The 21,221-nt window shown below is 38.2% G+C and overlaps 1 protein-coding gene across 8 annotated transcripts in view; it reads left to right on the top strand.

The window, feature by feature from the left end:
• Positions 1-915: 915 nt before the first annotated feature.
• The window catches only part of MECP2 (methyl-CpG binding protein 2), a 78,260-nt gene continuing 57,954 nt past the window's right edge, over positions 916-21,221 (top strand). For 2 of the 8 annotated variants that reach the window (XR_014491631.1, XM_083355791.1), the window contains exon 1: positions 1,315-1,919. Coding sequence is in view for 3 of the 8 variants with exons in the window: in XM_083355791.1 (XP_083211917.1) it covers positions 1,885-1,919 (35 nt within the window). In the remaining 5 variants the exon portion in view is untranslated. Of the gene's footprint in view, positions 1,022-1,314; positions 1,920-3,467; positions 3,487-5,190; positions 5,276-7,383; positions 7,457-21,221 lie in introns of those variants that run through there. The other 6 variants (XM_083355795.1, XM_083355797.1, XM_083355793.1 and 3 more) reach the window with 6 other exon arrangements.

Below are 21,221 nucleotides of genomic sequence, written 5' to 3'. Positions count from 1 at the left end.
GAAGGCCCAACTAAAACCGGCATTTTAGTCGCTGTGGTTGGGTTCAACATATAAGATTCGGACTCTTTCGTTGTTTCCCTCCTTTATCAGACTTGCAAACTGGAACATAATAAGGTACGCAGATGAAACCTTATGCAGACCTACATCCTACCCATTACTATTTAATACAGGAGTTTTAAGCTAATCTTCATGTGACAGCGTGATTTTGTGCGGCTGCATAGTGAAATTGACAGTGGTTTTTTTAAGTATTAGGTAGCCCCGCATTGATGAATGCAAAACACACACACACACACACACACACACACACACACACACACAAAACCCATCCCAAATCCTAGAATGGAATGGGAAAACCACTTTTGTACCAAACCAAGAAAGCTGCTTTATCCCTTCATGGAACTCGCCCGGAGTCATTCTGAACTGGAAGGCTTTAGTTATTTTGTAGTCGGGATCGATTATATAGAAAAAAATGACCTTGGTATCATTTGGATAGACTGCACTGGCGGGATTGCCCTCTCGGTATAAATTATTTCCTTTTTACGCTAAAAATAAAGAACTTCGAGAGCTCACAGCGGAGGAAGTATGAAGCGGTTTTTTTTTTTAAAAAAAACGTTAGACCCGTTACATTTCAAAATCCTTCAGCCCGCGATTCCGCAACACCTTTTTGTCCAGTGACTGATAAGCCAACGGGCCTATCGATAGACAAAACAATCTTCACAGTCCAATCAGAAAGAGAGTGAGAACTTGTCCCCTGCCCACTTCGTCTCGTTGTAACTGACAGCGCTTCCCGCCAATTCTAACGGCCGCCAAGAGCAGGGCAGCCTCGCCCGTGTAGAGAAACACCGACCAATAGTTTTGCGATGGAGACAAGAGTGATGAGCCCCAACGTCCAATTGCAGTGAGGTGGGCGGGGCCTGGCTGTCCGGGTTTCCTCTCCGGCTCGGTTTTCCCCCTCCCCCCCCCGCGGGTTCTTCGCTGCGAAGAAAATGGCGGCGGCGCCGAGCGGAGATGAAGAGAGACTGTGAGTGACCCGAGGAAAGGGGGTGGGGAAGATCTGGGTCGGACCATGAAATCCCTTGCATGGGGGCCCCCAGACGGGACCATTTGAAGCAGTTCCGAGGGTGGAGAGGATGCGCGACCGTGATGCGGCCGTTGGTTTCTTTCCGCTCGTGGGTTCCCCTCCCCTTTTCTCCTGCGCGCCCAGGGCCCCTGAGTGCGTCACAGCAATCCCCTCTGCCCAGCAAGGGGAGGGGCTGCTCCTCCTGCCTAAGAGGGGAGGAGGAGTGGGTGAGGAAGACATGGGCGTGCCCCCTGAAGAGAGGGGTGGGGGTGGGCTTAAGGTCAGAGGTGACTTGATGTTCCTTGATGCTCTCTCGCTGATGTCAGGTCCCCGGGTTTACTCTTATTGGTGCTGACCATCTTCTCCAGCCTCTAGGCCCCAAGCTATGTGTGGTCCATGCACCTTTACCTTCATGCAGCTGATCCCACCAACTTCCTTGGGGGTCCTTTTCTCAGGATGTGGTCCTGGATATCGGGAACACTTGGTAATAGGCTTCTGGGGGAAGATTTTTTTCTCCTTCCAAGGCAGCTCAGTCATACTGAACGCACCCAAAAAAGACAGACACGACAAGAAGCTGGGCAAAGTTAGTAGGGTGTCCTCCAGGGGCTTCGCTGCAGGGAGGATGGGGTTCCCTTGTGCTCCCCTGTGAGTGGAAACTGCTGCCTTTGCCCTCCTTTTTCTAGGTTATGCAGCAAGAAAAAAAATTGGGCCTCATTCCTACTATTGTGGCATCCGATAGAGATAAGGATAGAGGCAAATGAGCCAAGGTGGCTGTTTGTGCATGGACAGCAACCTTTTGCCTGCTCATTTGATACAGAGTCATAATGGGACGGAAGTTAGCTATTGTAAATATCAGAAGGTGAGGCTTAAAGCAGGTGAGATGAAAACGCATTTGTTTTGGGTCTTTGGGTACAAGGAAAAATGTTGAGCGTGCAGACCATTCTACTAGATACATAACTAAATGGGATTAGTAATCCTCACTTTTTGCAATTGTCACTGGTCCAATCCTGATCGATAAACAAAGGAATAGGGATAGTAGCTTCCATCTCTTTTTAAGGTTTACAGATAATCCTCGACTTACAATGGCAATTGCTCCCAAAATTTCTATTGTTAAATGAGACATTTGTTAAGATAATTTTGCCCCATTTTATGACCTTTCTTGCCACAAGTTGTTAAATGAATCGCTGCAGTTGTTAATAACAAGGTTGTTAAGGGAATCTGGCTTCTCCATTGACTGTGCTTGTCAGAAGGTGGCAACCATTACAAATATCAGCCAGTTACCAAGAATCTGAATTTTGATCATGTGACCATGGAGTTGCAATGGTTGTAAGTGTGAAAAATGGTCATAAGTCACTTTTTCAATGCCGTTGTAACTTCAGAGGGTCACTAAACAAATGTTTGTAATCATGGGCTACCTATATTGAATTGTCAGAGACACAGACTTTCCATCCTAATAAAAAGCAGCAAGAAAGGGAAGATGGCAGTGCATCTTGGAGGAGCAGTATTCATGCATTCACTGCCTTTCCAGTCACTCCTTGGCAAGAATAATTAAATATGTGGTTAGAAATAACAGTCACTTTTCTGATTAATATCTAGTGCTCACTTTGAAGAACCTATTTTTGCTCTTCTACTACTATTTGATTATTTCAGTATGGAGGATTAAGTGAAGTATGGTTGCTTAGAATCAATCAGTGAACAAAAAACTAGTACTGCTCTTAGAGTCAACACCAACTTTTTTTCCCTTTTCCTGTCTGGAGAGTTACCGTACAGTAGGATGATCTGATACTCAGTTATATACCTTTGTTCTCATCTATTTGTGTAAATATTTCTACACTGCTCCATTAATGTTCACATTCCACTTTTATTTGAGCTTTGCTGTTACTAATCTTCTAATGCACTTTCTTCAATCTGGTATTTTCAAAAGAACATTAGGGATTGATAACCTTGTTATGTAGTGTTTATCATAATAAAATTTTGTGCATTGCTTAAACTGCCAAGTGTGTTTTGTTTTAAAAGTTTTAATTACAAATCCCCCAAATCATGCAATATCTTATTTTAGCCAATTCTGTTATTTATATAATTTGAAGGTGCCTGAGTGCCATCTAGTGATGTTGTAGATGTTACGCCCATGAGCCCTATATTAATGATCTTTGGACTAAATTACCATAATCTCAGCATAGGAAATACTAGCAAAATATGAAAATTGTAATTGGACATATCTAATGAGTTCTGTCTGGAAAAAGATGCCTTAAAATTGTGGCATTTTCACCAGTTATTTAATTTTCTGTCACCAACTCTTGTGTGAACCTAGTACTATCTTATCAGTGACAGTTGTTGGCTATATTGTAACACTTCTGTCCTAAGTAATCTGTAACACTAAATGTCTGATCTTGTTTATTTCACAGGCTACTGTGATTCTGATGCAGGTATAATCTACCCCTAGTTATTCTGCTACCCAAACTAGAATTTAATTTCAGAATTGTAGCGATCAGTACATGGAAATCAAATATCTTACCTATACCTACCTTCCTTATCACAAACATCACTTTTGAGTGCTTATTGTATTGTTTTACAACTTTTATTCCTTCAGCAAAAAGATATTTTTGACGTTTATGCCACTATGGGTGAGTTTATGTGAGTTCCTGGAATAGTATCATAATGTTTGTCACCTTTAGTTGTGGTCGTAGGTGGCATTGAGGACTTCATGGAGCATTCCAAAAATTGTAGTGCCTTTGCTATGTTTTGTGGTTATGTATCAAACATATGTTAGCTATCAATTTATACTTCATTTCCATTATTATTTGAGAAAGTTGCTAATTTTCAGCATGTGACAATGGCAAAGTCTTAAAAGAAGTTTACAAAAAATTATTAAAATCTAAATATGGTATAGTAACATTAGAATTTGAGCTATAGAAACTATGCAGCTAGGAAAACAGCAATTTGATAACATTAAATAAAACCTTTAAAATGCCTCAGGAAACAGTATTTCAAAATGAAAAGAACCATGGTGAAATAAAATATCACTTGTAATGACATTTTAAAGTTTGGATGTCACCACCCAGATAACTATTAGGTGTCTTGATATTCATATATGTATGTATTTAATTAATTCATACATAAACTAGCCATCTCATAAATAACTCTGGGTGACCAACTTTTAAAATGGAGCGCTGTAAATATAATACAATATATAGTTTAGTTTGAAAAAAAGGCAATTTATAGATATTTTAGAGTGATAGTCTGTTTCAGCAAGAATAGAGTGTAGGTTTTCATCGACTAGTCTGCTAACATCCTGATCCATAGAAAAGTAGACTATTGATTCAATCATGCAGTTGTTAATTGTTTGTCTGAAATACAGCCAAGTTATTGCATGTTTATAATCTATGACACATTTCTTGGAATAATCAGAAACCATGTTTTTGAATTTAGACTTCAAAGTAATTCCCCTCCCATTTTCAACAGGAAAATGCTAAAAAGTGGGATTAACCTCTAAATTTCTTCCAAAGCTAGCCTCTGAAAATCCTGATCTGGTTTATTAAAATAACCTCATTGCTACCTTCAGCCACTTTCAAAAATTAACCCCATAAGAATTCCTTCTTGAGGTAGCTTGGTCTCTGAGAAGGTGTCAGCCAGCGAGCTTCTATGTTTTTTATGTTGTTTGACCTAGTCCAGGGTCTAGAGCAGACATGTCAAACTCGTGACGTCGCGCGACGTATTGGAGCTTTTTCCCCATTGCTGGCAATGGGGTAGGCGCAGTTTTGTTGCAACGCGTCCGGCCAGTAGACACCCCTGGTCTAGAGCCACTGTTCTTACATAAATTCTTATCCTTAGAAATCTTGTATATAGTTGTAATCAAGATATAATATTTCCTGCAATGGCATGCTGTAAGAATTATTTTGGTGCTCACGTAGCATATACATAGTTATGAAAGCTATGTATATGTCTTTTACAGGAAGAGAATACTTATTTGCAGTAAAAAACAAATTATAAGAACAATTTGACTGTGATCTTAGAGGGTACTTCTTATGAATTAGTACAAGTTAGTGTAAATTAGCAGATCAGTTTTCTGTCACTGTAGTTTTTTCCTTAATGAGATAATGTTTTTTTGTGATTTTTACATCTTTTCATAGGTTCAAGTGCTATATGAATAATCTTTTTGCCATTCCACTATAGCAGATTGGGATATAATGAACAGAGCACAGAATATATCAATAGGTATTTGAAATATACCAATAATAATTTGCATTCATTTCAAATTAATCCATATAAATATTCATCATTGGCATAGAAATATTGTTCTGACTTTAATAACAACTGTGTCTGAGCAAAGCCAGGATAAAAGATAAACTAAATTATGATTGAATTTCACATCATGCTAAGTGTATCTTTTCAATCTTGCTATTATGATTTGTTTAGTCAATTATGGTTAAATATTTCATCACTTAATGTTACATTCAAATCAATTTAGTATATGTTTCCTTTGGATATAGTTAGAGTGTACTCCATCTAGAAGGTCAAGTGCATTTCCTAAAAAGTCAAACCAACCATTTTTGGTGTTTATATTTAGATTTTTTAAAAGTAAGCTAATAAGGATAACAACTAGAAATAGTGAAATTTTAATAATGTAGTCATAGTTGTGGTCACTAAGGTGAGAATTATTTAGGACAGTATTGAGTGCTTGATGATGTATGCTTTTTGTTAGGAACAGCAGTGCCCTAAATTATGCATTATGGGTGTTACTAAACCAATTCTCATACACCATCTCTCCCAGTGCTTATTCCTTAAGAACATTTGGAAGATTTGGGATTGATTTATTTTTTTACAAAGGATGATATTTCTAATGACGTACCTGAATAACATTTCTCCATCTTTGTTTATATCACTCAGCCGTATCAAGAATCTGAAATTGCCAGCACATTTAAACAGATTTGCTTAATTCATCTCCTGGTGTAGTTCAAATCTAGTAACCTCTTTTGCTAAGTGATCCACCTCTTAATACATGTTACTAAATATCATGTACATTTTTCCTAATGGAAGTGTCATCAAGTGTTATTTATATATTAATTTATTGAATTTTATGTGCTTCTTCAATCCAGCAGGGGTCTTACATTCCATTCTTATGGTAAAATAAAACAATAAAATAAACAACAGCATTAGAACTTTCATCTTAAACTATATAACTAAGATCACTTAAGAGGAAAAGGGCACATTCCGATACAACCCATCGTGGGATTTTAATTTACTCTGCTCCCATGATCTTTGAAAGGTAGTTTTTGGTGGCTCTTTTAAAACACAACAATGTGAAAATTAGTCTGATCTTGAATGGGAAGCCATTCCAAAGAACGAGCTGTAATAGAGAAGGCTCAACTCCTTGGTCTCTATAGATGATTAAGTGAAGGGATGTGGAGTGACCCTTACTGTATAGGCAAGAATGCATTTGTAGATATCTGGGCCCTAAGCCGTATGGTTTGGGGGATCTTAGTTGATATTTCAGTAGAATCCTCTGGATTAAGTACCTACAATCTCAGAATGCTTGTGATTAGGCAAAATGGAAACATCCCGATTGTGAGCCTCAGGCGTGAACTTGCTAGATAGCTTTAGACAAACTATCCTCTCTATTCTAGTTCACTCTCTGAGAGGGTTGCTGGATATATTGAAAAGAAGCATTAAAGTGATATAATGTGTCCCAGAGCACATGTAATGCTAAATAATTTATATAATTAAATAATTGCATGCCATTTTACTCTAATGGTTAATGCACCAGGCTAGAAACCAGGAGACCTTGAGTTCTAGTCTTGCTTTAGCCATGAAAGCCAGTTGGGCCAGTCATTCTCTCTCAGCCCAACCTACCTCACAGAGTTATTGTTGTGGAGAAAATAGGACGTGGAAGGTTATTGGATATAATAATTATTATAATAAATAATAAACGTGGGATACAAATAAATATGTCATTTTTAAAAAAAATATTAAAAAACTATTAAGATCCCTTAATTATTATTGTATAATAAAGGTGAGATTTAGTATATTTGATCTTGCAGGTTGCCTGTTCCTGATATGTAGTATTATGGCCTTCACTATTCACTGACTCTTAATTATGATTATATTTGCTAAGGGCTAAATTATCAAAACTGTGATTAACATATCAGAAAATTTTTGTATTTTTCATATTTCTGCACTTCAGCTATGAATAGATTTTAATATAGTGGGATAGATGACTTATCTTCCAAGAGTGATTTACTCTTAAAGCAAAACTATTAGCAAGGTAATTTTTTTTATGTTGATAGGTGAATATGCATGTGGTCCATTTTTTCCCCCAAAGATAGTGAAATGATTTCAAGAAACGGACTTGCAGATTGCTTCAGAGCAGCAGACTTCAAGTTCCCTGTTCTTGCACAGGTCAGATTACACACAGTACTTTGATTAATTTAAACTGTTAATTCCTTAAAATTCTTTTTAATTTTTTATGCAAAGAAGAAAGGATAAAAAAATATAAATGAAAAAATATTTCATTACGTACAAAAATATATCACCTAATTCTTAAAACATTAAACCTTATCAATGCAAAATAATTTTTATCACACTTTCCATTTTGTTGGTAGTTCACAAAAAGAAATGAGACTAGATCTATAATCCATGATTGTAAACTGAAATAAATATGTCCTGTCAGCATTAAATATTTCCTTGCTACCTCTCATGCACAACAAATTTATAATTCATATAAAATGTTATACACTTCAACAGCATATTCACATCCTTAAACTAAAATGAACATTGTAATATATTAACGTGATATTAAAATAGAATATGAATTGAAAAAGGCTGCATGATATGGGTAAGTATTGCCTTATCCATAGATAGAATATTGTAATTGGAAACTAGTCCTTTTTGAACATTTTCTAAAGAATATAATAGATACTGAAAAAATCTTTTGTTGAATTGCTTCTTAAAATCATAAGGTATAATTAATATTTTTTCAAATGTTTTGTCATTGATAATATAGGCTATTCTAGTTCCTTTATTCCATTGTTCTTAAAGATAATACCCATTTTAGTAATAAACTTTAGAAATTTATAAAAAAATTATGAAGGTTTGAATGTAAGTACTAGTTCCGGAATTGTAAGTGTAGCCACTGCATCACACCAAACTGAATTTAAGAGGTATTTTAATTAAATGCATTGCTATTTACTGTTTTACATAGTCTAAATTCCTCAAGTAATAACTCAAATGGCTTGAAAATTTGATTTGTGTAATAAATTAATTTAGAGTATTGCTACTGTTAGCAGCCCATGTCTTTTAATCTCTCCCCCCCCAGCAAATTAGTTATTTTCAGATTGGGATTATTCCAGAGTATAAATATATTGTATGAATTGGGGAATGAAATTATACTTTCATTCCAACATTTTCTAAATATGCCTTCCAGCTTTTAATTCATGGAAATACAGTGTACATGTAATGGATTTGTATTTGTTCACCTGTATTCCAAAAGGAAATCAAGACATATTCTTCCCAGTATAAAACTGAAAATCTGAAAAATTAAATCCCCTACTTCTTTTTGATAACAGTAATTTAGGCTTATAAAAACTTAAGTGGGATATTCTTGCCATACGTAAAATCTTAATATTTCATAAATCTGTTACAAACAAATATAGAAATACTGACCTAGGAAAGATCACCAAGTAAATGCAGTCTGGAAGCAATATTCATTTTAATTAAATTACATTTTTGTCTAAATCCATAGGGAGTCTTAACAATTTGTACTGCTTACCATGTGTGATTAAAAAAAAACTTTAGATAATAAAGTTTCTTTGAAATAATTATTTGCCAACATTTAAAGGAATTCGCTTAAAACCACTTTTGTTATGTTTCAACAGAGAATAAAGCTTTTGGTAGTTGATATTTTAAGAGTTTAGACCAATTAACTACATAATCTGAGATATCTGAACTGCTGAATAATATCATTTTGATGTATCATTATCAATAAAATATTATCTTACATCTGCATATATTTCAGGCTTATTTCCAGTCATAATTATACACCAAATGTTTATTTAATAAGTTAAATGCTTCCAACACCAAGTTAAAGATAAATCTTGAGAATTCTTAGCAGACGACATCAGTAAATTTATGTGAAAGGCTATATATTATTGTTTCCTTATAAAAATTGTTTACTGAAGGATATTACAAATTCATAACTATTCCAATATTTTGAATATCACACCTATGCAACTTTAAAAAAATGGAATGGAACGTTGTATTCAGTATTTGAAAAGCTAAGTAAATCTAAAAAAGTTAATTCACAGATAAATGCCATAGCATAGCTTAACAAGTTTCTGAAAGAAACTTTACACCTGCTGATTAAAATTACCTTTAGTATGGGAATTTCAAAGTTTGTTTTATTCAAAAATGGCCCTATTTTATGTTCCTAGTATTTTATTCAGTGAATAAAAAACTGCACATCCCATTATATTTAGGAGGAATAAAAGAAAGCTTATTTCATAAATTTCAAAGAGCATTAAAGCTGAAAAAAGGATACCTACGACTTTAATCATTATTAACACGGCTCAGATGTAAATGAAGTATTATAGATGCACTTAAGTTATAACTTAAGCTGTTTCATAAATTTTTTTATCAAAAAGGCAGTAATTTATTTAGTTTTTAGGATGTCTTGATCATCAATCTGTTATATGGCTATATTATATTACCTCTTTGAATGTTGTGGGGAGGGAAAGATTTACATTTGAGTGCGCTTTTTTGATTAAATGCAACACCAACGTATCCAGTATGGAGAATAAAATATTGATCCATCCGATGAATGTTATGATCTATGAATAATTGGTGAGGTTCCACTTATTTGTACACTAGTGCTTTTACTTTCTCCCCTCCATAAACATGCAGTTGCATTAAAAAAAGAGAAGACTCTTAATGAATATTGAAATGGTGGAATTTCTTTTGATTTCAAAGAGGAAATTGGTAATTAAAGAGTTAGTTAATAAGTGAAAGGAAATGATTAATTAAAGGGCATATTTCAAACTACTGACCTTTACCAATTTAAAAATGAATGGAGCTGGTTGGGTTCTGAATAAAAGTATCTACAATGTTCAGCAAGGAAAGTGAATATAAGGCTCTGCTTAGTAATATTTTTAATTTAGAGTTTTATTTCTTAAAGCATTTTGGCATTTGTGGATTGCTAATGTGGAATGTTTATGGGTTGTCCTTCCTTAGAGGGGTGTACAAAACTTTGTGTTGCTTTCCAGGATAGCGCTGTGTAGAATATTATAATAGTTCATTTGGAATTTACTAAAATAAATAGTGACATACTGAATAAAAAGATAGCTAGGTGCTAGATGTCTCTAGTATTCTGTTGAAGGCACGTGTGCATAATTCAGCTGAGACTTTACATTATTGATTTTACTTCAGGGATCCGTTCTAATACACTTATTATGTTTGTTTATTTGTTTGCTTACTATTGTATCTACCTTTTTAGACTGTGATGCTCTAAATGCTTTTTGGATCAAGCAAAACTGCAAGGCTTAACAGTAACAATAAAATGCTTTAATTTTTTTTGTGTGGAGGGGTAGCAAAATACATGTTTTATTTGGGCAACGCGGCTGAAAGTTACCTGGACTGAAATAATTTGTTAGCAGTGTAATTTGTGGCTACTGTGTTTGGCTGGTACACATTTTGTGATCATTCTTTCTGAAAATTCCACTTGCCTCTTTTACCTTTTGTTTCTTTTCCTTACATCATCATTTCCTCATTGCCTTTGGACTTGAAATGTATTTAAAATAATAATTTGTAGCAGTCTGTGTTTATACTGGACAGCTTAATTGTGATGTGAAGAGAAGGTCCTTTAAATGTTATTGCTTGTCCCTGAAAGGTTCAAGTGGAAGGAGGTGGCAGATTTGACTTCTAATTTAGAACGGTCCTACTGGGTTGTTTTGACACCTCTTTCTGCATGCGTGACGCATGATTCTTGTGTTCACTTCTATAAAGCAAAGCTCAAGAAAGGCATACTAACGTTTAGGAGATTGTTCTGTTGAGGGATTTTAAGAGGTTGCAACTGAGAAAGTGGCGTTAGGTTATTCTTGGGGAAATTTCACACGTGCCTAAAATTTTGATCTTGGCCGCAAACAAAAGAAAATGTGGACTTTCTCTCTTGCCAGCTTGGCAGGTCAAATGTAAACATCGATTCTGGTGCCTAGTGAGAATTAGTATAGTGCTATTGTAACAGCCAAATGAGATATGAGTTTAAATTTCTTTTTAAGTCATTTCCTTAAAAAGATTTTTTTTAACTTTCATTTAATACTTTCATCAAATATTTTTCTCTTGTCTAGAGAGAATTAATTATTAGACTTCTTTTGGTTGGGAGAACTAATAAGGGAGTTGCAGTTGCAACATACTCTTTTTAAAATCACATTTTCTATGGGATTTGGATTACAGGTAGTGCTCGCTTATCTGTGAGCAACTCCTTTGCTAAGCAACAAAATACAATATGGTGAAATGCCCTATGGACATGCTGACTTGCATCAGTTCTGGCTGTGGCCATTAAGCGAATCACTGTGGAGTGTTAAGCATTGCAACATGTGACCATGTTTTGCAATTTCTTCCAGCTTTCCCATTAATTGTGCTTTTTGGATACTGATTTGTGAAGGTTGCAAAAGACGATCATGTGACCGTAGAACTTGGCAGTTATTGTAAGAGCATATCAGTTGCCAAGAGCCTGAATCACAAATACATGACCATTGGGACACTATGATGGCCGCATCTTTAAGGACTGGTTGTAATTCTTTCTTCAGTGCCGTTGTAACTTTTTTTTAAAAAAAGAAACAGTTGCTTTATGTGCAGTCAGTAAGCAAGAACTACCAGCATTTTGTGCTTAAATGAGAGTTTTTCCATCTATTTTTTTTAAAGTGCAATGTACTCCCTCAAATAGCTAAATAATAACATTGATGGGCATAACTGTTCTAGTAAACAATTTACACTGCTTAGGCATATAAAAATTAACTTTCTTTTTTAAAAAAAATCTGTAATTCAGATGTGCTATCTCGGAAGATACAGGCAGTCCTCCACTTAAGACCATAATTGAGCATGGAATTATGCTTGTAAAGTGTGATGGCTGTAAAGTGGATCACCACATGACCATGCTCAATTTTGCAACCTCTTTTGTAGTGGCTGTTAAGCTATATTCACTATGAGGTATTTTTTGCCAGAAAGTGGAAGCAATACCAGTTTCCAGCAAAAATCCTAAATTGTGGTTATATGACTGCGAGACACTGCAAACGACTATAAATGCGAGCTGGTTGCTGAGTGCCCAAAACAGTCATGTACCACTAGAATTTTAAATGTGGGTCACAAGTAGCTTTTGCTGGTTTGTTGTAACTTTGAATGCATTCAAAGGCAGGGATGGGACATCCTGTCTGTTGTAAATACATATAAATATTTTAAACTGAATATGGCTGCAAAAGTATCAGGTTATATCCTTCAAGATTCTAATACAGCTTTGTATAGACAAACTGACAAGAATTGCAGTAGCTGAATTCTGTAAAGTTAGTGACAGCCTGGTGACAGCAAATAATTGAACATGAACATAGTATGGATCATTATATATCTTCCGTTTTGCCACCCCCCGCCGTGGGGATACGGAACCAATTAGATGGTACCGCCCCAGACGCTTAATGGATCCTGACAGATTCCAAGCGGCGCTGGGGTCCCCACCTGCCTCCATTGCTCACAGCTCGGCGGATGCCTTAGTGGAAACCTGGGAAAGGGCAGCCACTGAGGCACTTGACCGGGTTGTACCCTTGCGGCCCCTGACCCGGCGCAGATCCCAGCGAGCTCCATGGTTCTCCGCGGAGCTCCGGGAGATGAAGCGTCGGAAACGGGGCCTAGAGAGCTGTTGGAGGTCGAGCCGATCCGAACCCGACCGGTTGCGGTTAAGAACCTATATTAGGTCTTATCTCGCAGCGATGAGGGTGGCGAGGTGTAATTACTTCTCTACCCTCATTGCGTCCGCAGATAATCGCCCGGCCGCCCTGTTTAGGGTGACTCGCTCACTTCTTAATCAGGAGGTGAGGGAGGATCCCTTGCAGGGTCGTGCCGAGGAATTTAGTCAACATCTGTCGGATAAAATCGCTCGGATTCGGACCGGTTTGGACTCCAGCTGGGCAGAGTCAGGCGATCAGGACACGGACGGTCTTGTCAATGTTATCTGGGAAGAGTTTGATTCTGTGACCCCTGATGAAGTGGACAGGATTATGGGGAGGCTGAGCTCCTCCACATGTTTGTTGGACCCGTGCCCTTCCTGGCTGGTTTATGCAGCTAGGGAGAGGACACGAGGCTGGCTCCTGGCGGTTATATCTGCTTCTTTGAGTGAGGGTTATTTCCCCACCGTCTTGAAGGAGGCGGTGGTGAGACCTCTCCTCAAGAAGCCTGCCTTGGACCCAGCTGTATTGAACAACTTTCGTCCGGTCTCCAACCTTCGCTTTCTTGCGAAGGTTGTTGAGAGTGTGGTGGCGCATCAGCTCCCTCTGGTCCTGGATGAAGCGGATTATCTGGACCCCTACCAATCGGGTTTCAGGCCCGGGTACAGCACGGAGACGGCATTGGTCGCTCTGGTGAATGATCTCTGGAGGGCTCGGGACAGGGGATATTCCTCTGTCCTAGTCCTATTAGACCTCTCGGCGGCTTTCGATACCATCGACCATGGTATCTTGCTGCGGCGTCTCAGGGGATTGGGAGTGGGAGGCACGGTTCTTCGGTGGTTCTCCTCCTATCTCCTGGGACGTTCGCAGTCGGTGTTGGCAGGGGGGCAGAGATCGACCCCGAGGTCTCTCGCTTGTGGAGTTCCTCAGGGGTCGGTTCTCTCGCCTCTCCTGTTCAACATCTACATGAAACCGCTGGGTGAGATCATTCGTGGTTTTGGAGTTGGGTATCATCAATATGCCGATGATACCCAACTTTTCTTTTCGACCCCAAACCACCCCAGTGATGCCCTCGCTGTGATGTCCCGTTGCCTGGAGGCGGTTCGGGTCTGGATGGGGAGGAACAGACTTCAGCTCAACCCTGACAAGACTGAGTGGCTGTGCATTCCGGCATCCCGGGACATTCAAAATGTTCCACCTCTTTCTATGGGGGGTGAGCTCTTACCCCCCGTGGATAGGGCTCGCAACTTGGGAGTCCTCCTAGATTCACGGCTTACCCTAGAAGATCATGTAGTGGCCGTGACTAGGGGGGCTTTTGCCCAGGTTCGCCTGGTGCGCCAGTTGCGGCCCTATCTGGACCGGGATGCCCTGTGCACGGTCACTCATGCGCTCGTGACCTCTCGCCTTGACTACTGTAATGCTCTCTACATGGGGCTTCCCTTGAAGACCACTCGGAGGCTCCAACTGGTACAGAATGCGGCCGCGAGAGTTGTCTTGGGAGTTTCCCGGTACTCCCATGTTACACCTTTGCTCCGCGAGCTGCATTGGTTACCAGTTGTCTTCCGGGTGAGGTTCAAGGTCTTAGTTATGATCTTTAAGTCCCTACATGGCATGGGTCCGGGGTACCTCGGGGACCACCTGCTGCCGGCTTCAACTCCCCTCCGCCCTGTGCGTTCCCACAGAGAGGGCCTCCTCAGGGTGCCTCCGGTCAGGGAATGCCGACTGGCGGCCCCCAGGGGGAGAGCCTTCTCTGTGGGTGCCCCGGCTTTGTGGAACCAACTGCCGGTGGAGCTCCGGACGGCATCGGACCTCCGAACTTTCCGTCGTGGTCTGAAGACCCATTTGTTTGAATTGGCCGGTCTGGCCTGATGGGGGAGTTGGGTTTTAAATTGTCTTTTTAGATTGTATTATTGTTTTTAATTGGGCACTGATTTAATCTTTGTTTTAACTTTTGTATAGTATTGTATTTTTATTTATATGCCCTGTGAACCGCCCTGAGTCCCCAGGGAGAAGGGCGGTATATAAATTAAATAAAACATAAACATAAATAAAACATAAACATAGTCAGGCTGTTCATGTCCAGGAAAGCCTGAAGTTAAAAAGCTATTTGAAGTTGCTAAAGTGTTCTGAAGCCACGTTGGGCCCATAGTAGGGACTTGAGAAATGTTGTTCTTGAAACTATATCAGTTACCAATATACTAGGTAATCGTTAGCATTTTTTTCCATGCTCAGTCCAAAAATTGTAATAGCAAGATAACAATGACCAGGATATTTTGGAATGATTGTTCAAATAACAGGTGCTGTTCTCAAGTGAGCCTGTAAATACTAAGCTTATGTAGCATTATTTATGGTGAGCATATATTTGTTAAAAAAAACATTGCCTTTGGAATGTTTGGACAGAAATTAGTTTCCTATCTGGGGCTAAATACTATAGTAGAAAAAAATTCATACTTGCAAAAATGAGTAGTGGAGATGCAATACTAACTTAGCGAGCCATTTTAACAAAATGTAGAATTGAAAGCTTACAAAGAGAAGAAAGGAAAGCCAGAGCTAGATTTATCTATTATCATGGTTATACCTTATCTTTATATTTACATCAAACTTTCTAGCCACAGTGATTCATGCTTTTATTACTATGGGTTTGGATTACTAAATGTACTCTACATAGAGCTACCTCTAAAGACTGTATGGCAACTTATATAAAAATGGTGACTCATATTAGGAAACAAAGGCACTATAATCATATAATTTCTCTTTTACCGTCTCTTTATTGACTGTCAGTAGATTTCTAGGTGCAGTTTGCTGGTTTTGACTTATAAAGCTTTACATGGCACTGAGGTACTTACAAGGACATTTTTTTTCTGCATAGAAGCAGCCCACCTGAATGACCCAGTGCACACATTTTACCAACATCTCTTAATGGTCTCCCAAATACACGAAGTGGAAAGGGTGAGGGCTCACAAACCTTTCAGTTGCAGCCCCCATATTATAGAGTGCCTCCCTCTAGAAATCATATTAACAGCATCATTGTTGGTTTTCTGGAAGCTATTAAAGACAGAGCTGTTTGAGAAGGCCTTTGGGAAGTGATTAATCACCATTGTGTCTATTGTATTATTGCAGATTTGTGTTTTGAATCTCGTAGTATAAAACTATAATAAATACATATACAAATATAATATGATGACAGTATCTAGTGGTAGAGGCATTTGTTCAGCTCTGCAAAGAGTTTTTCTCTGCTTGATAAGGGCATTTTCCAAAGTTGTAGTAAGAACTTGGATCCACCAAAATGGTAACTTGGATGGATCAAAAGAAAATATATATACTACAGGGCAGTGTAATCTAAAAATCATACAGATCCTTATTTTACTGAATATTTCTTATTTTAAGTCCACAGTGTTGCAGATTACAGTGGCATGCTTTCTTTGCATAGGATCAGTGTTTCTTTTTTTTTTTACACTCATATTTGCAAACATCTGTATAAAAGGCTCTACAGGAAGTTCATTTGAAAGGAGTGGTGTGTTTTGAAGTGAATAATGATGTATGCTTTCAATGTTCGCCTTACGGTTTGCTTAAGGTGAACGTTGTAGTGCTGTTTTCTTTAGTGTAGTTGGTCAGAAGAAACCTTTATCAGTGGTTTCTGTCACTGCTTTTATATTTTTGTAATGCATCCTTTGAATCCCTAGACCAGGAGCGAATAGTTGTTATTGAGGTTGGGAAGAGAAGAAATGCTTAAAAGGAAATTGTAAAGCTGGCTGTGCAAGAGTGCTTGATAAATCAGGCTTTCAGTTGGTTTTGGCAGCATAGCGTGGATTGTATTTTTACAGGCTGACTAGATCCTTAACAATTTATCTCTGTACAGTACTGTGTACCAAGCTTTCAAGCTTAGTGTCTGTTTACTGAAAGGATCATATTGTTGTGCCATCTTTATCTCTTTGTTTCCCCACCTTCTTTTGCATCCTTTCTTTCTGAATACCCAGAGTTATAAATGAGTGTGTAAGAGACCCATTCATTACAGTAATACCCTATAAAAGGTACATGATGGAAATCTTAACTTTGCACCTGAAGAACTATTTATTGATTTATTTAGCATATGGCATATCATACATGGACTAGCAATATATATTAACCTTTCATCTAGATTAATAAAGCAATAAAATATAAATGTTAAAAAGATCTGTCTAGGCCGTCTAACTGTTGAAGTGCAGCATTGTTTATATTTTTTAAAAAATCAGATATTGGACCGGTATATGCCCTTAGCTTACAGCTGGTCACAATGTGGTCTATAGCAGGAGTCCTCAACCCCCAGTCTGTGGACTGGCACCGGGTCGTGGCATGCCAGAAACCGGTCCGTGCAAACAAGCAAAGCCCCATCTGCAGCATACAGACAGTACATGAAACTATGCCCCTTCTGTTCCACGGAAAAACCTCTCCATGGAACTAGTCCCTGATGCCCAAAAGGTTGGGGACCTCTGATCTATAGTATGAGATGGGAACCTGCAGTCACACTAAGGAGAGGATATTATGTCTCATTTATACAGGGAGTCCCGGCAGATGGGAGATGAGAATCCTATTCAGGATTGTCTATTGCTGGTGTAGTAATTCAAAGCCTGGCACCTTTTTTGTAGGGTCATTTATATGTCTTCTTGTGTCTGGGCGTTCAGCAACCCATTTGGCTTTCCATTGAGAATCGATGTTACAGTTGTTGAGCAGATGTGCAAGTGCCAGTGGGGGCTTCCTGGTTTTGATTCTTCTGGCTGATAAATAAGGAAGGTCGGCTTGCACCGGTAGGAGTGAGTGGTTCATAATTTTTCTATATTCTCTCACTAGTGCATCTTGTCTTTATAAAGGTGGTGGTGCTATAGGGCTCAGAACAGGAAGCCAGCAAGTTGAGATGGTTTTAATAGATCCGCTTATAATCCTCATGGTGTCATTGAGTCCGGCGTCTAACTCAATAGTATGGCAGCCATACAGGGGCACAGTATTCTGCTATGGAGTAGACCAACCCTAGTCCTGATGATCAGAAGGTGGCAGCTGAAGCTCCCCATTTTGTTCTACATAGTTTCTGGAGTATATTATTTCTAGTATTGATTTTTGCTACTTTATTCTCTAGGTATATCTTGTAGTACAGAGTTCCCTAACCTCTCTGGCTTTGTGGACCAGCACGGGGCGAGAGGGGACGGTTCCATGTGAGGGGCTGGTGAACATGTGTGTATGCGCATCTCCATAAGCTTGCTCACTGCTTGCGCAAGGGGGGATGCACTGGCCTGTCATTTCGCATGGCCTGGTTTTGAACAGCTCACAGCCCAGTAGTGGTCTGGGGATTGGGGACCCGTGTTGTAGGCGAGTGTCCTGTCCCATGTTACTTTGGGTGGGAATCATAAGGGAATAAATTGTTGTTTAAGTAGATTTTCGGGGCTTCATATGCTAGTTGTTAAGGTGGAAGCACATAGTTACTATTTTGCTGATGCTAGGAGTGAGCCTCCAAGTCATTGAAGAATTTTCCAAGATTTTAAAATCTTTGGACAGGAGGCTGACAGCTCCCTCCATGTATGTTTCTTGTACTGCTATGGCCAAATCATCAGTATATCCAAATTTGCGTCCGCTAGTTCTTGTCATATCTGATATGCATAAGTTGAATAGTTATAGATCTTGAAGAACTAAGATATTAACAAAATTTCTATAATTACAAGAATTAAAAAGAACTAGAAGAAAAGCAACTATTATCATTTGGGGGTTGTCTAAGAGAAAGTAGCCCTATTTTCAACATCTGCGAAAACTGCAGATTGTCTGGCTTCAGTTAATAAGTTGCTGTAAAACACTTATGTCAGTTCAATATGCTATACTTTGAATTTAGTCAATTAAGTAGTGTAGAGCTAGTCCACTCTTCCTATCTTAAATCTGTCTTTTTAATGAGTAGACACGTTATAGTTGGAACTGTTGGAGTGATTTACGGAATAATTTAGCTTTCCTCAGTGGAACAAAATTATACATCAAAACTGTATTATATTAAAAGGTTTGAGATACTCAAGGTAGAGGTTTCTGTTGTTTGGGATAGGAATTAAGGACTTCATCTTCATCTTGATTTTTCAAAGTAATTTGGAATCAATCCTATACTTAAGCTTCTTGGCTAAGGAGCAGTAGGATTTGACAGATCCCTGGTATGCTGAGAGTTCACAATATTTACCAACAAAAATAAAGTTATGTTTTATTACTGTACTGATTTTAAATTCTTTGCTATATGGAGGTTAAAGTTGTAATCCCTGTATGTATGTGTGTCACAATTACTTTTCAGTTTGCCAGATTTCAAAAGAATGAACAGGGCATGTGCTTTATACATAGGTTTATTGTGCTAAGGATGTTTCACATTTCTATGTAAAAAAACCTAGATTGCTTTGTATAATTTTGCAGATATGTGCTTAAAAATTAAAAGTGCACATTGTGCATATGGGAACAAATAAAACCCTCAAGCCAATGTACCTGAAAAAGTGTTTTTTTTTGTTGCTTTTGTTATAAAGTTCATTGAGTTGAACTGAAGTGAATCTATTGTTTCTTTTCTGGGCTTACTTCTACAGCTGCAAATGCAAATTCCCATTATTCCCTATGACAGAACACACAGAGTAACTAGGGTTTTGTTCTGGTGGAATCCAACCCTTTCAGTTCTAATGTAAAGATCCAAGGATTTTATGCCGTACCAAACTCATACTGTTTGCTTATGTCATATACTTTCATATGGCTTAGTGGAGGAGCACACTCCACAGCGTCTGCATTATGCTTTGCTTTTCCTGAAACCATGTTATACTTGCTTTATGTGTAGGAAATCTCTTTCTCTCGCTAGCTTAAATTAAAGGGATTTTTTAAAAAAATTTGGACCCATGTAGACAATTATTCCACCTTCATAGAGATGATGTGAAATGGTAAAAATTATAATTCAGTAACCAATCATATCATACCATGATTATTATATAACCCACACATGGGGAGACTGACAGGGCCTGCGACATGAGGCTGCATATTTTGCACAGTTGCAATTCATAAAAGTGAGCTTTGGCATGGTTAAAAGAGTTAAAGGACAACTGAACATCTTTTGTGTGTGTGTGTGTTTTTTTGGGGGGGGGACCTGTCCAGAGATTCATACCTTCCTTGGAATATGAGCACTTTACTAACAGGTAACTAGTTATACCTAATAGCTAAATAACTAGTAATAATTAGATAGGCTGGACGTGCCTAAATTTGATAAGTAAAATAAAAATAAATATTTTTGATTTTTTGTTGTTGTGGATTTTTTGTACCTTTGAGTCAGCTTTTTTCTTGGCAAGGTTTTTGGGGAAGTGGTTTGCCATTGCCATCTTCCTGGGCCTGACACAGTGACTGGCCTACATTTACCCAGCTGGCTATCTCTCCAAGGAGGGATTAGAACTCACCATCTCCCAGTTTATAACAGCCTGATGCCTTAAGCACTGGCTCTAATACCTTGGATTATAGACACAAATACACAAGATCTCCAAATTCTGTTTGTCTCCAACAATAGACACATATTTGAACAGAACATCCGGAGAAATAAAGGCAAATACAGGAATTAGTGATACTTTGCCTAAATATATACCAGAAACTGCCTAGTCCCTTTCCTTGTCATTTTTATTCGAACAAGCCGGCCTGGCCTGATGGGGGGATTGGTGGGGTTTTTATTGTTGTATTTTTGGGGTTTTTATAAATGTATTGTATTAATTGTTTTTTAATGGGCTACTATTTAATCTTCTTTTAATATTTGTAACTTTGTATTTTATTCTGGCCCTGTTCACCGCCCTGAGTCCTTCGGTAGAAGGGCGGTATAGAAATATTAATAAACTAAACTAAACTAAACTTGTCCCTTTAAATAAGACTTTAAAATTGCTACAGTAGAGATGTACAAAATTCTTCAAATCTGAAATCTATTTGAGTGTGAAACTAGTTTTATTCAGAATACTTTGATTCTGGAAATCATGCAATATTTGGTTTTGAGGGGAAAGAAAAATAAGAAATGTTTGACTCTTGAAGGAATATATAGTGTAGTCATTCACATTTTATTTTGTCCATCCTTTTGCCTCCTTTGTTTAATGATTCTGTTTGACTATTTCTTCGATATTAGTGTAACCCTTGTCCTATGGCGAGTTGTTCTGCGATGAGTTGGCTGTGGTGAATTGTCTTGTGGCAAGTTGGCTGCAGAGTTGGCCGCAGCAAGTTGGCTGTGGTAAAATGGCTGT

Source organism: Vipera ursinii (assembly GCF_947247035.1).
Source record: "Vipera ursinii genome assembly, chromosome: 2".
Classification (NCBI taxonomy): Eukaryota; Metazoa; Chordata; class Lepidosauria; order Squamata; family Viperidae; genus Vipera; species Vipera ursinii.
Note: the sequence above shows the minus strand (reverse complement) of the source record. Positions and strands in the feature narration are given on the sequence as shown.